This window comes from Malus domestica, chromosome 05 (genome assembly GCF_042453785.1).
Source record: "Malus domestica chromosome 05, GDT2T_hap1".
Classification (NCBI taxonomy): domain Eukaryota; kingdom Viridiplantae; phylum Streptophyta; class Magnoliopsida; order Rosales; family Rosaceae; genus Malus; species Malus domestica.
Window position 1 is genome coordinate 12,395,233 of NC_091665.1, and position 16,530 is coordinate 12,411,762.

General features: G+C 37.6%; 1 protein-coding gene and 1 long non-coding RNA gene across 4 annotated transcripts; both read left to right on the top strand.

Moving 5' to 3' along the window:
- Positions 1-444: 444 nt before the first annotated feature.
- On the top strand, positions 445-7,620 carry LOC103414662 (probable LRR receptor-like serine/threonine-protein kinase At2g16250). 3 transcript variants are annotated; one of them, XM_029102036.2, is made up of 5 exons: positions 604-997; positions 1,088-3,160; positions 4,408-4,536; positions 6,057-6,079; positions 6,529-7,620. In XM_029102036.2, exons 2-5 carry the CDS (start codon positions 1,197-1,199, stop codon positions 7,143-7,145), a joined length of 2,733 nt encoding a protein of 910 aa, XP_028957869.1. In that variant the 5' UTR covers positions 604-997; positions 1,088-1,196; the 3' UTR covers positions 7,146-7,620. The 3 variants fall into 3 exon arrangements, with proteins under 3 accessions (XP_028957868.1, XP_028957869.1, XP_028957870.1); XM_029102037.2 differs by having other exon boundaries at positions 862-997; positions 1,153-3,160; XM_029102035.2 differs by having other exon boundaries at positions 445-3,160.
- A 7,221-nt stretch (positions 7,621-14,841) lies between these two features.
- Positions 14,842-16,530, top strand: LOC139195898 (uncharacterized). The gene is made up of 3 exons (XR_011580970.1): positions 14,842-15,035; positions 15,459-15,525; positions 16,331-16,530. It is a non-coding gene; the product is annotated as an uncharacterized lncRNA (long non-coding RNA).

The window sequence follows — 16,530 nt, forward strand, 5'->3', positions numbered from 1 at the left end:
TGTTCCATAACTCCCTCCCTCCTCCCACAGAGACAGAGAGAATACAATTTTGTTCATGTCCACATATTCATTTCCAATTCTTGACAGCCTAGAAATCAGAAGAATCACATACAAAAGGGTCTTATCTGTACTTCCCTTAAACATTTTCCGTAGAAGCGGATAAAATTAGGAAAGCCGAAAAAATGGAACAGTGGATAGGTCTGATTGGCTGGAATGGGCGGGATTACCGGAGGTCAAACTTAACCCTAACCCACTGAGCCGGCGCCGGAACTGGGTTCAGGCCCACCACCGAGTCATACCGTTCCAAACCCCGAGTCCGTCATTGACTCAGCTGCCACCCCCACATTCCAAAGACTTCAACTTTTCCATCACTTTCAGTGTCAGCTCTTTTAATCACAGAAGAAACCAAATAAATTTAGAAAACCAAAGTAAGAGTGAAAATTCAGGTTTTTTTTTTCTCTTTTGTTTTTTTAATGAGAAGCAATTAGTAACAAATTACGGTTATTTATTTTTTTGGGTACAAAGATGTTATGACAATTTTATCAATTTCATAATCACAGTCAAACAAACTAAATAGCTCAGAGCATCGAACCGAGATCTCTCACACTATTATTGTTTATTAGAGAGTAGTAATCCGCACCTTGAGCCACTTGCTTAGGTTTTCTCTCTTTTTTTTTAATTTTAATTTTAATCTAAATACTTTTAGCAGAGCAGCAATTTGACAGTCCACTGTTGATCTCTGGAGCTTTGACCAGCCACTTTCTGTCCCTCCCACTCAAAAAAATTAGAATAATTAATTTAATGGGTTTTTCCATTTCCATTTGCTGTTTCTAAATTTTGTGTCTTTCCTACTTTTGATATCTTTGGAGAATTTTAGAGAGAGAAAGAAAGGAAAGCAAAGAAAGTGGAGAGAGATTTGTCTGCGTCTCTCTCCTTCTCTCTCCTCCCATCCCTCAACAGTTTGTAGTGGGGGAATTCGAAGCGTGTGAATTTTGAGGTAAGAATCTTCCATTTGCCTTTTCGTGTTTTTTAGAGAGAAAAAGTTGATTTTAGAGAGAGAAATGCAATGTTACTGTGTAATGGGCAGGTGTAATTCTGGGCAGTTCTGGTAGTCAAACACATGTAATGTAAGTGTTTGATATATTTCCTCAGAGAGAAGAGAGAGAGAGATGGGCATGGTTGGATTTTTGTGAGTCATGGTGGATCAGCGAAGCGTTGTATCGTGTGCCTTCTTGTTGGTGGTGGTGGGGTTGCTGTTTGAGCCCACATTTGAGCAGCCGAGCCAGCCGCCAATGCCACTGGTTTCACCGGCTGAGCGGGCGGCGCTGCTGGAACTCAGATCGTCTTTAGGGTTGAGAGGGAAAGACTGGCCGATAAAGGCAGACCCTTGCTTCATCTGGAAAGGTGTGGAATGCCGGAATGGTAGAGTTGTTGGGATTAACATTTCTGGGTTTAGAAGGACTCGACTTGGCAGTCGAAACCCACAATTTTCTGTCAATGCTTTGGCCAATATAACCCTTTTGCAGTCTTTCAATGCTTCCAGTTTCCTGCTTCCGGGTTCGATTCCCGACTGGTTTGGACAACAACTCATGTCCCTACAAGTGCTTGATCTCACTGCTTGTTCTGTGATTGGTGCTATTCCATTGAGTCTGGGAAATTCAACCAATCTGACTGCTCTGTATTTGTCTTATAACAACCTTACTGGGACAATTCCTGCTAGTTTGAGCCAGCTGCTAGGCCTTTCAGTTGTTGATCTTTCGCAAAATCGCCTTACTGGATCCATTCCTACATCCTTTGGCAACCTTGGGAATCTGTCTGTGCTTGACATTTCTGGGAATTACTTATCGGGGTCGATTTCTCCCGGCATTGGGACCCTGTTGAAGCTTCAGTATTTGAATCTTTCAAACAACATGTTGTCTGCTTCAATACCTCCGCAACTTGGGGACCTTGGTAGCTTGGTTGACCTTGATCTAAGTGCCAATCTATTGGCCGGTTCAGTGCCTTCTGATTTGAGGGGGTTAAGGAACTTGCAGAAAATGATAGTTGCAGACAATTTGCTGAGTGGGATTTTGCCGGATAATCTGTTTCCAACACTGACGCAGTTGCAGGTCATAGTTCTGAGAAACAATGGTTTCACGGGTGGTCTTCCTAATGTCCTGTGGTCAATTCCCAAATTGAGCCTTCTTGATGTTTCTGGCAATAATTTCACTGGTATGCTGCCCAATTCTAGCTCGAATGCTAATGCCACTGCTGCAGTATTCAATATTTCTCGGAATCTGTTCTATGGAGGTCTAACGCCTTTACTTGGAAGGTTCAGCGATATTGATATTTCGGGAAACTATTTTGAAGGTGGTGTGCCAGGGTATGTGGGCACAAATGCATCTCTTGGCAGCAATTGCCTCCAAAATGTGAAGAATCAGAGGACATTGAAAGAATGCTCTTCGTTCTATGCTGATAGGGGTTTGGCTTTTGATAATTTTGGACAGCCAGAGTCTACACAACCACCTCTAGTAAAACCTCCTGGGAAGAGCAATAAAAAGGTGATCATCTTGGCAGCAGTTTTAGGGGGAGTTGGTTTGATTGTTCTTTTAGTGTTGTTTTGCGTGGTGCTACTCCTATGTTTACGCAAGAGGGGAACAACAACTCAAAGAGGAGTTGACGTGGGGCTAGCTACTGCAGGCGGCAGTCCACCACCTCCAGGAGCACCGATTAACTTTTCTAGTGTAGGAGATGCTTTCACATATCAGCAGCTGCTTCAAGCCACGGGTGAATTCAACAATGCAAACTTGCTAAAAAATGGCCACTCAGGGGATCTCTTCAGGGGGGTCTTGGAAAATGGGATCCCTGTGGTCATTAAACGGATTGATTTATGCTCGATTAAAAAGGAAGCATACCTACAGGAATTGGATTTCTTTAGTAAGGTGTCACATGCAAGATTTGTTCCCCTTCTGGGACACTGTTTAGAGAATGAGAATGAGAAGTTCCTGGTCTACAAATCTATGCCAAATGGAGACTTATCGAATTCCTTGTTCAAGAAAACCAGCACAGAGGATGATAGTTTACAGTCGTTGGATTGGATAACGAGATTAAAGATTGCATTAGGCGGAGCAGAGGGTCTCTCCTATCTGCATCATGAATGCAATCCCCCCTACGTGCACAGGTAACTTGAAATGTTAAATCTTCTATGTTTAAATCATTCTCTTCGCATACGTTTCTTTTATTCTCCAGCAATCAGGTTCTTGTTATTTTGTATGCTTTATTTGTCATCTTTAGCATCTGTTTTATTCATTGTTTGAGATGGATACATACTTAAATACATGTAACGTATAACGTTGAATGTATATAGGCACACATACACAAAGTTGATTTTTAGATGGAATTTGTGTAGTGCAATGTTTCCTCAACATTAGAATGTTGTGGTCATGATTTTTACGGGCTTTCTGTGCAACATTAAGCAATTTTGGGAATTCACAAAATTTTATATTTCACAACTGCCCGTTCATCTCAGAGTCTCCATGAAATTGAAACTAACGGTATAATAGATTGACTTTGGCTTTGTAAGAAGATGATCATTACATTTGTTTACTCTATCCACAAAATTTTATTATTCTGAGTAAGAGGAATTAAAGAAACTCAGAGTCAGAGATGGTCAGGTATATTGGCCAAGATACTCCTGTGAACATCAGTAGATAAGAATTACGTAATGTGTTTGACATATTTAGGGGGAAGATAATATTTTTCTTGCTTTATTTCAATTATAAAAATAGCTCAGTACCAATAATATGGCTGTGACCTGTAAGTGGCAATTATAATATCCCTGAGGCATAAAGTCAGATGTTTGAATGTGTCAAATGCCAATTTGATTTTAGACTAAATCTTCTCCAGTATAATGAAGTATCAGATGGCAGTTACACTGAATTAGTTAATGGAGTTTTGAATACAGAAGTGATGGGAAAAACTTTAAGAATATTGTTTCCCTTTAACTTTGTACCGTAATTAAGGGTCATAGACAAAATGTGGAAGTTGCAGATTTGATCAATAAGCTTCCTGGTAATGATTTTATCTGAGGGATGGACCCATGGTACTAGCTTGATATTCGACTTGACCAACTTGCAAAACATGATTGGTTAGACAGCTAGTGAATGATGATTGTGACATTTAGGTTTGATTAAGATTTTTAATTGAATATAAAAAATGTTAAGAGAAATTTTCACGATTCCTTTCTAGGTAGACTCAAAAAATAGAGCAAAATTTTGGAATCTTTGCATAAATTATTTGAAGAGTGAAGATTTTTATGCACTGAATCTTTGCACTTCCATCAATGATTAACTTATGTAGGTGACAGAGAGCATCTTTATTAGTTCTGTTTCTTCTTGTCTAAGTAATGATATAACTTTCTTTTTATAGGGATGTTCAAGCAAGTAGTATACTTCTTGATGATAAATTTGAAGTGCGGCTAGGGAGCCTGAGTGATGTCTGTTCTCAAGAAGGGGACACTCATCAAAGCAGGATTACCAGGTTGCTGCGGTTGCCACAGTAAGTGTCCTGTCAATAATTTCATCTAATCACTTGTCTCTTTTCGAACTGTGACTATTCATGGATGTACATTGTCTATGAATTTATAAATATTTATTTTGACATATTATGTATTCAGTCTGTTGTTGAGTTACTATGGTAATACATGACATGTTTTAATCTTTTTTATAAAAAGGCTTGTGCTTTTGCTTTTATATCCATTTCTTGCTGCTGTCGTAGTTAACCTGCTCCATATATTTGCAATTTTGCATATTTTTCTTATTCTGTGGCTACCTTGTTTATTAACTCCTTGCAATATATCATCTATATTAAATGAGTTTTTTTTTTTTTTTTTTTTTTTAATTTTAATTCTCATGATAAGAGGTCGCACTTGGTGCGATGGCAAGTGCCTTCGCCCATGAGCGGTAGGTCTCGGGTTCGAGACTTGGGAGCAGCCTCTCCATAAATGGGGGTAAGGCTAGCCGACATTCACCTCTCCCAGACCCTGCGTAAAGCGGGAGCCTTGTGCACTGGGTACGACCTTTTTTTAATTCTCATGATGCCATATGATCAGTTCTATCTTCCCCCATCCACCCCCACCACTTTCGAGTCGAGTCTCTTCTATTCTCTTCTTAGCTGCGCTACCCTCCCTCAATCCCTCTAGCAATGCCCAAAGTAAACCTGTGCAGTTTTTAAAGTTAGCATGACACAGATGTTCTTTTGACGCAGAAAATAAGATGAAGGATCGACTAGCATAAGATGAAAGATCGACTAGCGTCAAATCTGATATCATAACTGAAATCCATCAGTATTCCAGAGTCCACCAGAAAATCGAGAAAACCTCTGAATTTGATTGGTAATAATATGAATAATCTGAACCAAGATAAGCCTTTATATAGGCATCAAACCCAAATTCTAGTAGTAATTGGAAATCTAATGAATAAGGGAAACATAAAAGAAAATCCTAATTAACTAGAGAATATGAAACCTAATCCTTATTGGACAAGGAAAGATAAAATTACCCAAAACTTAAAGTTTCCCAAAACCTATTCAAGCAACCTGAATATTCCAACGGTACGCCTTTCCATATTTTATCACAAAATGCTTTATGGTTGAACGTGAATTTTCTTTCTTGCGTCGTCTCTTGCCAATCGTCCACAATTGTCTTTTCTCTAATTTTAGCCACTTTAATCGACCCTATTTTGTCCTACATCATCTTTTGTCTGCGGGTTTTGTTAACCTTAGGTGCATTGTATACCTATTTCTTGTTTCACTATATGCGGTTTTCATAATTTCAATGTAAAAGACGTCAGCCATTTTGTATTAATATCTTTAACCCCTAAACAAAACTAGCACCTGGGACAAGGTTACTCATGATACTGATCCCATCAAATTGGATCTGTTTACATTCTTGCTGATCTTTGCTAAATTGCGTGTAACCTTGCTATGAGTCTTTTTTTTTTTTCCATTTTAATCATCATTTGTAAAGATTTGATGCATTTGTGCGTACAAACTTCTCATCAGTTTTCTTTACAATGCAGGTCATCTGAACATGGTGCTTCTGGTATGTACATATCTCGTTGTAGAACCCCAAATCATTTTAGCTCTTTTTCACTTTTTCACTTTTATTGCTCTCCTAGCATTGAACAGACTTGCAGCTCTTTGGGACAGTTATATATGTTAATTTATTTTCGATTTTATATAGCGTAATTTGACTTTTCGATCTTTGAGGCATAAAAGAATGACCATCACATGTCTAATAATTCTCTAAGGCTTCATTTTTATTTATAGAAAGTGGTAGCACATAATGATTGGGTCAGATAAATTTCTAGTGTATATTTTAAATGAATGGAGAGGGTCCAAAAAAAAAAAAAAAAAACTTGACACCTTTGAAAGTCTCATACTTTTTCACTCCAGCTTTTCTGCATGTTTACACACCAGAGTCATAGCATGTAGTTGTACTTCCAAATCTGTTAATTAGTAATGAATTTGATGTTTATCTGAAATGTACAGGTTCCCCAACAGCAGTGTGTGCCTATGATGTTTACTGTTTTGGGAAGGTGTTACTTGAACTCGTAACAGGTAAGTTGGGCATAAGTGCTTCTAGTGACACCAACGTGAAGGAATTGTTAGATCAGATACTACCATACATCAGTATATATGATAAAGAACTTGTGACAAAAATTGTGGATCCATCACTGATTGTGGATGAGGACCTATTAGAGGAAGTGTGGGCCATGGCTGTTGTGGCCAGGTCCTGCCTAAATCCGAAGCCCTCAAGGCGTCCCCTAATGAGATATATTCTCAAGGCTTTGGAAAACCCTTTGAAGGTGGTGAGGGAAGATAGCTCTGGTTCTGCTAGGCTCAGAACAGCTTCTTCCAGAGGGTCTTGGAATGCTGCTGTGTTTGGTAGCTGGCGCAGCTCATCCGAGGTAGTGGTCATCCCAGGAGCCTCAACTATGAAAGGGGAAGGAGCAAGTGGCTTAAAACATTCAGGAACCAGCGGTTCGCAGGGAAGTGGTCCGACAAATGGTGGCGGGGAACATTCATCCTCACGCAGACGGCATTCTAGGGATATATGTCCGGAACCATCTGGTGTACATGATGTAGAAAAACCTGACCAGGACTAGACAATTCACCTTGATTGTTCTTGATTCTTTGTTAATAACACAGCAGGCTTATTTGAGTGCCTGTCTGTTGGTACCCCAGCAAAGCGCCTCTTGGTTTTGGAGTTGGGTGGCGTTTCAAGCCAATTTTTGTAAATGGGTGTGGTTCCATGGTCCACAGATCCTCAAGGAACACTGATTGTGAAGTTGCATCAAAATTTCGATCTTCGGGATGGTGAATTCAGCTTGAGGATGAGAAGGATCGGGGGGTGCCGTTGGCGGATAGAGTTCATATTTGTTGGAAGGGCTACAATTTTATTTGTAATTGATTTGTTCTGTTCCTGTTCAGTTTCTGGTCAGTGTAAATTGTAATTGTTAAAGATTTCTTCATTCAAATGAGATTCTCACATTTGGGTTTAGTAGGAAAACACAACACCAAAAAAGGAATTGTGGAACAGAAGGTGAGCTTTTATATATACCGAGACTTTTCAGTTCTACATTTTCTACCGGCTACTGCTTTTACCGTTATTCCTGAATCATTTACCCTTCACATTTTCAACAGATGTAGGTAGGTGAGGTCACCTACCAAACCCAAAGTCCAAGTTCCTCTTTTGCTAGCATGTGTTATAACTGCCTCGTTATATGGAGTGCATCCTTGCACCGATCGACCAAGAGAATGGGACTATTGCACCGATCGACCAAGAGAACGGGACTATGTGTTGTAATACCAGTACTCTTCTAAAAGATATCAAAAGAGAAGCTTGGCCTTTTGGTGTAGCGCTGGAAAACGTAAAAAAAAAAAATGAGACACTACACAAACCGCCCGGTCATGTTCAATCAGTTTTGTCGGATTTTCGGTATGATTGCTCCCCCTTGGACTCAAGCGAAACGATTAGGAGAAATCGAACACACAACCATGCCTTTAACCACTAGAGGAGCAGCCGCTCCCAATTAATAATAGCAGTGGAGCGAGTTTGTGTTTAACAGTTGTGGATTAGGTCGTTTGACTACGACAATGTGTGCCTTGCTCTCGAGTTTGAGTCCGCCCCTCAAAGATTAAAACAGTTTATAACTTTACTTTGTAATAAAATAAAAAGAACAAGTTTGAGTTTATTTTTCAGCCATCTGTTTCCTTCATTATTTGAATTTTGTATATACCTATATCTATCTATATCTATATATATAATTTGTAAGAGGCTACTCATTCGAATATTGCACTCTAGATATTGAACTAGGAAGCATGTGACATGTTATTCTATCCACTATCCACAATTTCATTATTCCCACTAGTCACAGCAATAAAAAATAAATAAAAAGACAAATAAACCCTGTAAACATCAATGGAAGATAGCTTACCATCAATTCAATAATGTTGTTATGAGTTGGAAAAGGTGATTATAATATCCCTCTTAATATATACTAAGAGAATATAATTTTTCATAGCCGGAGTAAGAAGGATTGGAATACAGTTACCACAGAAGTCCGGTCATGGGCTTAACAACTTCGAGCGGAGCTGGACTGACGAAGCAGTGATACCACCATCATCCTTGTCGAAGTAGTGGGCAAAGTCCAAGCGACTTCGCTGAGAATGACCATCCTTGTTCTGCAAGACACAAGGATCTGAACAGGTATGGAATCAGTCAGATCCTCTATATGTCTTGGAGTTTCTACAATCTGGGAAATGGTGGGCACTGCAAGTAAGCACACCTAAAGAGGATGCAATATCTACTTCTAGATATCCTTTAGGATTCTCCCGGCTTAACAAAAGATTCTATCATAAAAAGCTCGCTCTCCCGACTGGTATAAATACACCCTTCTAGGTTTCGTCTCTGTTAACACAATCATTGCACTCTAATTCTCTTGCCCACTACTTGAGTCATATACTTGCTTACTAACTTGACATTCAAAGAGCCTTTGGCAAGCACACATACACACCCTTGGCTCAGCCTCAGGCTTGCTCACGATTATTTGTTTTTTTGACAGGCTACTTGAATTTGTGGCTCTACCATCCACGACGATGCGCGAATTTAGTTCTAATAATTGATGCTTTCATTGAAAATGAACTCATATTCCTCTCGATCAAATCACTCTACTGCAAGCATGACTGCTGAAGAAAGCTCTTTCAATGCCAACGTTAACCCCATTATGAGAGACAACCCGCTCTATGATGCATCCCTTGTCCCAAGGGTGAATAACCCGGTCCCTGATGTCTTCATCACCCTTGGAGGAAGTAACAATCATCTGAAAATGACAGCCACACCTGGAAACAACAAGAACCCAATCAACGCTTCCCACCCTTTATGGACCAAATTTGGGAGACCTTGATGAAGTTCAATGCCTCTGTTGACAAGCTGTAGAAGACTCAAGTGGCCTTTCAGGCTAAGAGCCACTCCAACTTCATGGACATCGAAAAGCTGATGAGAACCTTCGAAAACTCAAGTAAGACTACCCCTTAAACTCAAATCCTCGTTTTTGGCTATGGGAACATAAGTACCATAACCCCAAGGGAAAACCCATCGTGTCGATTGTTACCTCAACCCCAGTAGACATTATTGATCCGAATAGAGGCCATTCGAGTGATGAGTAAGTCATCAACATCGCCTCTAGAAGCAGGCTTCGAATCCCACAAAACTTCTCTCCCCTAAACACCATAGGGGCACTATGGGTGGAAACTCATCGTCAGAGATTCGATGAACCTGAATCTTCTGAAGAGCAAGAATGACGACGCCTTTTGGATAAAGAAAACCCTATGGGCGTAACCAGAAAGGATCGCCCTCATATCCTAATCAAGCAAACCGTTCGGATCAGAAGCCTTCTCTCTCTGACTGTTGAATCCATGTCATCACCAAAGAAGTTCTCCCAGCCACAATTCAAATTGTTCCATGGGGACTGATCTAGATTATCACATCATGTACTACCGCAACACCATAGTGATGTACAATAAGATTCACTATGGTTTTCACATCATGTACTACCGCAACACCATAGTGATCTATATACTCCTCGTGTTTCTCTCAATACACAAAATGCAAAAGTTGTTCAGTTTTGTCTATCAAGAAAAGAGAGAAAAACCCTAGGTTATGCAATCACTACTATGTTCAGGATTTTTCACTCCAAGTTCGACAGCTTCAACTATACTTGTGATATGGGTGCATTGAATCAATATCAGATTGTAGGGACAAAGATACTCAAAAGAGATGAATGTCTTTATGGTGAATATTATTTGGCTGTCTGAATGTCGAACATTGGATTGCACTTGTGAGTAATCGATCATAAAACACTTCACTTTGTTGGGAAAACTGATGAAGTGATCTTGTTCAACCAAAGAATATAAAAAATAGAATTAGTTCTATTAATCCAAAATGAAGGTACTTCTTGATCGACTGGTTCTACGACTTCAGTGATGTTAGTCCAAATTGAATATGGCGCCGGTTATCAACACAATGATGTTACTCCAAGTTGAATGTACATAGGCAAAGGGGTTAATGGGCAGTTAGTGTTTTTGGGTTTGCATTGAGTTGAAGGTCTTCTTTACGCTACAAAACGATTTCAATTTATAGCGTGAATTTCATGATGAGCAAGCCTGCCAAGTGGTAGAATCCTAACAGGACTGTGACTTCTTGGCCTAATCCTAAACATCCTTGACATTATCTTACCAAACCTCTATCCTACCAGAGTCAATCTTTATCTAGTCTTGGCCTTTTTGACTTGAACTTAGTTTTATTACGCGCTCGATTCACTTCTTATCTGATTAGTCATATGTTTAGATTCTTAATAATGCGAATATTATCAAAACATATTCTGATCTTTATCTTTCAACAGTCCTAACATAACCAAGACTTGATTGAACCACTATCACAATCTGATCCTCTGACACTCCTAAATCTATTAAAAGTTGGTCGAACCCCTTAGAGTTCCTTTCCTGGATTGACTACCACCTAGGCTAAATATCCATTATTAAGCTGAGGCACACAACCTTCCTTCCTTAGTTTATTTCTTCTCGGCCCAAATCTCTAATTTCAAGCCCAAACAGTTGGTATCGACATTGGTAGCACGTGTGATGGATGCTCATGCTAGATTTTGGAAGGTGTGGAGAGGAATTAGGCTTATGGTGGTAGTGATCTACATAAGGTGGCAGTGGGGGAGGTGATTTGAGAGGAGTTAGAAGATGTTGGTGGAGGTGGGGAGTTGGGGCTGCAGACTCCAATAATCTAATGAGTGTTTTTTCTGAGAAGAAGAGTAGAACATGAAGATACACACATATTTCTTCAAATTTTTTACTATTTCAAATAATTAGTATTTTTTATTTTATTTATCATTAGGCATTTTTTTAAGTAATAAATTACAAGGGAAAATTTGTTCTTAAAAGAACTTTAAAGTTGATGTCACCATAAACTCGAGCAGTGTTAGTGTAATTAACAAGTTTTTAGAGCACATACACCCTTTTAAATCACCTAAGGGATGGTGGATTAAATCCCCTCCCCCAAAAAAACTCCTTCAACCCATTCCAATCCACTGGGCTTCCCAAAACCTAGTTGCTCACCCAGGCCAAAATTGATTGGCCGAGCCTTTAGGTCAGAATTAAAAAAATTATAAAAAAAACTAATAAAAAGGAATTACAAAAAATTATAAAATATTAATTAAATATATATATAATTCATAGTTTTTTATTTTTTATTTTTATAAAAACCTAACTATGTTCTTCTACCTACATCACATTTCAATATTTTCAAATGATTTCAACCAATCTATTAATATTATTCAAAATTAAAAATAAAAATATCTTTATTATTTTATAAAAATATTTTAATATTGATAGCCTAGGTTATTCAGTTTGAGTGGAGATGCATTTGAACAATTATTGCTCACTAAAGCACTTACTATTTACTTAAAATATAAGCTTTAAACCCCCCAAAACCATTTCCAACCATTAGGCTAAAATAAGCCCTAAGAGAAAATATATATCTGGGCTAGATTTCCCCTAGGATTTAAACCGGGCTTAAATTATTCTGGACTCACCAAACTGTCATATTTAAAACCTTTTTTTTTTTACTTATAATCTAACTGCTATGATCAAATGAGATCAAATCTAATAATAAAAAAAATATATTTGATGACCCAAAATTAAATTTAGCATCTAAAATAATTTAAATAAAATTTCACTTAAAATGTTATAAATACCTATGTATTTTTATGATTTTAATTACTTATTGAAATTTAAATATATTTAAATTAAAATGTTCATTTAATTAATTAATTTAATCTACATAAATTTTATTTTCAAAAAAATTTATCGAGAAAAACCAAAGGCTAAAATCATTATTTAATATTATTGGGCTAAAATTTTAAGCTATAAGGATTGGAGGAGAAAAACAATTTCTGAATTATGACTTAAAATTTTCTAACTTAAATTTTTAAGCTTTATCCCAAAAGTTTGCAGATGGTTAGACTAGACCTGACAGTTTCTGACACGACACGCAAATAACGGGTTTCGGGTCAACAAGATAACTAATCGGGGTTCTTAACGGGTATACACGCAGGTAACACGTGGGTAACCCGTTTCGACCCTTTAAGAAAAAAAATATTTTGATAATTTTAGTTTAATTACTAAAAGATTTATTATAAAATACAATAGCCATATTAATATATACAATATATTCTATATTAAATATATAGTTTTGTATTATTATTCTATATAAGTTTTTTTTTTAAATTAGTCATTATTTATTTTTATTATGAGAGTTCCTTATTATCATTACTAGGATAAATTTTACTTAACATGTTGTTGTCCAAAATTAAAACAAACTAGTATAGTATTTGTTTAGGCAAGAACTAGGAAGACATACATACAAGTATGAAAAATGTGAAAGAATATATAAACACTCTGTGATTCATCATTATTCCTCTACGAGTACGAGTAGATAATGGTTACACTTACATATTTAGATTTTTAAAATCCTCCAAGCCCTCATGAATAATGTTTTTTATTTGAGGGAGAAATTAATAAAATTAATAATAATTATTGTAGAAGTGAAAATGTAAAAACAATATACAATCACTCATAGTCACAAGCTTTACAACTTCCATGAAGGGGTCAGCTTCGAAATCCAAAACTATAATCCATAAACCTTAAATTTATATTTAACCGTCGATTGTCATTTACTCTTTATTCTTCTTACTGAATTTCATTTTTAAAATTTTCGTTTTTGAAAACATGATTATCTGGTGGATGTAAGAAGGTGAACAGTTCAGATCTTTCGATATTTACAGTTAACTGAAATACGAGTCGATGTCATATAGTTTGTACAAACTTTATAAAGATCAAGCAATATTTTCACTAACCGTAAAACTCTAAACATAATGTCCACAATCCAAACCGTTCATCTTCCTGCATCCTCTAATAGATCATGTTTTCAAAAAAGGAAAATCCGAAAAAACAAAATTTGATGAGAAAAATGAAGCATAAATGTAAACAACAATCAACGATTAAATTTTGATTTATGATTTATATGATTATAGTGGCGAATTTTGAAGTTAAGCTCTTCACGAAAGTTGTAAAGCTTGTCATTACGAGCGTTTATATATTTTTTCTATATTTTTTTACACTTCTACATTAATTAAAAAACTATTAAAGAAAATGTGCAAGGTTCCAATGTTCTAATGTTCCAATGTCCTTAATTTTGCAAATATTTTGAACATTTGATATTTTGTAATGTTCTAATGTTTTTTTTTATTATGCTCTTATTTTGGGTATGTAAATATATGCTTAAAATAAAAATGTGTTTTTATGTTTTGTACGTTAAAATATGGTATGTATATACTTATTTAGTATTATGTTTTTCATTTTATTATTTATTGGTTGAACATATATTTATCTTAACGGGTAACAGGTTGGGTCATATTACTTGTTAATATTATCGGGTCCATTTCGGGGCGGGTCATTTTACCCGTTTATTTTAACAAGTGTTACACGACACGACCTATTAAGATATCGGGTATGACACGAAAACAACACGAACAGGGAAAACACGACACGAATACCATGTCTAGGTTAGACCATCTCCAACCATTGGGTTAAAACCTAAATTTTTTAACCTAGAAATAGTTTTTCCCTTCTGGGTTAAATTTTTTGCCTGAAATTATTAAAGAATGAATTTAGGATATTTTTTTTTCCTTAAAGTAACTTTAAAAAAAATATGTAGACTTACCTAATTCATTTTTATGAATATTTTAACCTATAAATATTTAGATTCCAATAAATATTGAAAAATCTATAAACTAGCGCCTTGAAACTCTTGGAATGTCACAGCCCGTCCCGGAGGTACTTTTGGCGGGAATGTGAAAGGACAAAAATGCCCTTGTCAGGTATCAAGGTATGGGTGTATTACGTTTTGAAAATGTTTGGTCCCTAAACTTTTAAGAAGTTGTTTAAGTTAGAAATATTTTGGAAGTTGATTTTATATTTTTGTGGTTAGGGACTTAAGAGAGATTTTGGATGGTGTGGATTGGTTTGACCACACAAGATCAGTCCCTTTCTCTCCTCCCTCTCGATCACTCTCTCAGTCTCTCTCTCTCTCTCGACCTCACACCCAAACACACCCATATCGTACGGACCACCACCAAAACCCTTCAAAACTCGACGGATCGAGGCAAATAAGGTATGCATCTTCATCCTTTCGTCGTCCTGAGTTCATTGGTACTAGTTTTAGGAAGTGAAACCTTCGATTTCACTTAGATCCCGAACCTCCATTTTTGAGGTACTGTTCATGCGAACGTAAAATGTTGTGTTTCAGGAGATTTCAAGCTTGTAGTGAGCTTTAGGAGGTTCTAAGGAAGCTCGGGGACGTTCGTTGGAGAGTTTTGGACGTCGGGATCGTAGGTTTCAAGTTTGGCCGAATCTTTGGTTTTTGCAAGGTGAGATTTCGTAGTTTTTAGGCCCTAAAACTAGTCCAACGTGATTGTACACTCTTAGGGCTTCAATTCGGTATAAAATACGAAGAAAATGGGTGAAAAACGAAGGAGAATAGTGAGTTTGAAAATCGGCCGGAGTTCGGCCGGAGTCCGGCCACCGGAGAACCAGTCCGGCGAGACCTGCGAAGAAGACGACACGTGCGCTGCACGTGCTGCGCGTGGCCAGCGCGTGGACCCGTGCCACGTGTGGCGCGTGGGGGCGCGTGGGGCTTCCAAAAATTTTTCTAAAAATTTCTCGACGCTCGTGACGTCGAGTAGGTCGATGTGGTATATTCATATACCAAAATTGAGCATCGTATGAGAAGTTATTTCGAATTATTGGTGATATGCTTAAAATTAATGTTTTTATAGTTGTTTCGCATATAGGTGAGACGTATCCCGAGGACGACCGCATCCAGGGACGCCACGGGGGTTACGACCCGTCGACTTATCAGTGAGTGGGCAGTTTTGTTTTCGTATTACCTATATACTACTGTTTTTCCCAGAAAAATGTTTATATGAAAATACGTTTTTAAAATGCCATGCATAGAATTATTTGGAAAAAGGTGAATTTCACATGAGTTATATGATTGATATATGATGCATACATGTTGCATGGTGCTGTGGAGGCACAGGTAAGTCAGGTGAGTTCATTTATTCATTGAATTGTTGTTGTTGAGATGTGTTGAGCTCATAATCTGCACCCTAGGTGTTAGTGCTTATTTTATTCACCACACCGCACGCTCGCCTTGGATCCAAGTAGGTGGATGTCGTACAGACCATGTGAGGGTTCCGACATGCTAGTCGTACAGATCACTAGGCGTGATTCCGACTAGTGGGTGACCTTAGTTATGCGCGCTGATGATATGATGAGAGAAGCACTAGAGCGTATTTTTACACCTTTCATCGTATAGACTACCTTACGTAGTTCCGAGTGATGTGCAGAGTAGGGCCGTATAGGTCACTGTGGTGACTCCGGCTTAGTGGGATTTGAGCTATTGAATTAATCGTATAGGACCAACTGCAGGGTCTCCGATTGATTCCTTATTTCACCTGATTTATATTTTGATTTATGTCATGGCATGTTTTCTTGAAAATGTTAAAGATTTGAGACTTAAGTTTTGAGATTTTATATGGTTATATATATTTCTGGGAAAGTATACAGGTTTTTACGGCGAGGGGATATAATTGTTTTATGAACTGTTTTGGAAAACTAATTTGTTTTACTGACTCACTCATTTTGTTTTGCGCCCCTCCAGGTTCTAGTTTAGCGGTGGTTGGCTCACGAGGTCCTTTCCGGCTTTCTGACAGATTTGGGACATGTAGGACTCACCTGAGGGTGATGTATTCTTATTTTAGTCCTACTTGACTGCAGATAACCTATGCTCTGAACTTATGTGTTTACTTGTAAACTCGTCCGGTTATGTCCGTATGTGGTTATGTTGAATTTGGTTTGAAA

Excerpts from the sequence above, each read along its gene's own strand:
- LOC103414662 (XM_029102035.2), top strand. The coding sequence starts at position 1,197 with ATGGTGGATCAGCGAAGCGTTGTATCGTGTGCCTTCTTGTTGGTGGTG. Across the intron at positions 4,537-6,056 it reads AGGTTGCTGCGGTTGCCACA|GTCATCTGAACATGGTGCTT; the intron begins GTAAGTGTCCTG and ends TTTACAATGCAG. Across the intron at positions 6,080-6,528 it reads ATCTGAACATGGTGCTTCTG|GTTCCCCAACAGCAGTGTGT; the intron begins GTATGTACATAT and ends TGAAATGTACAG.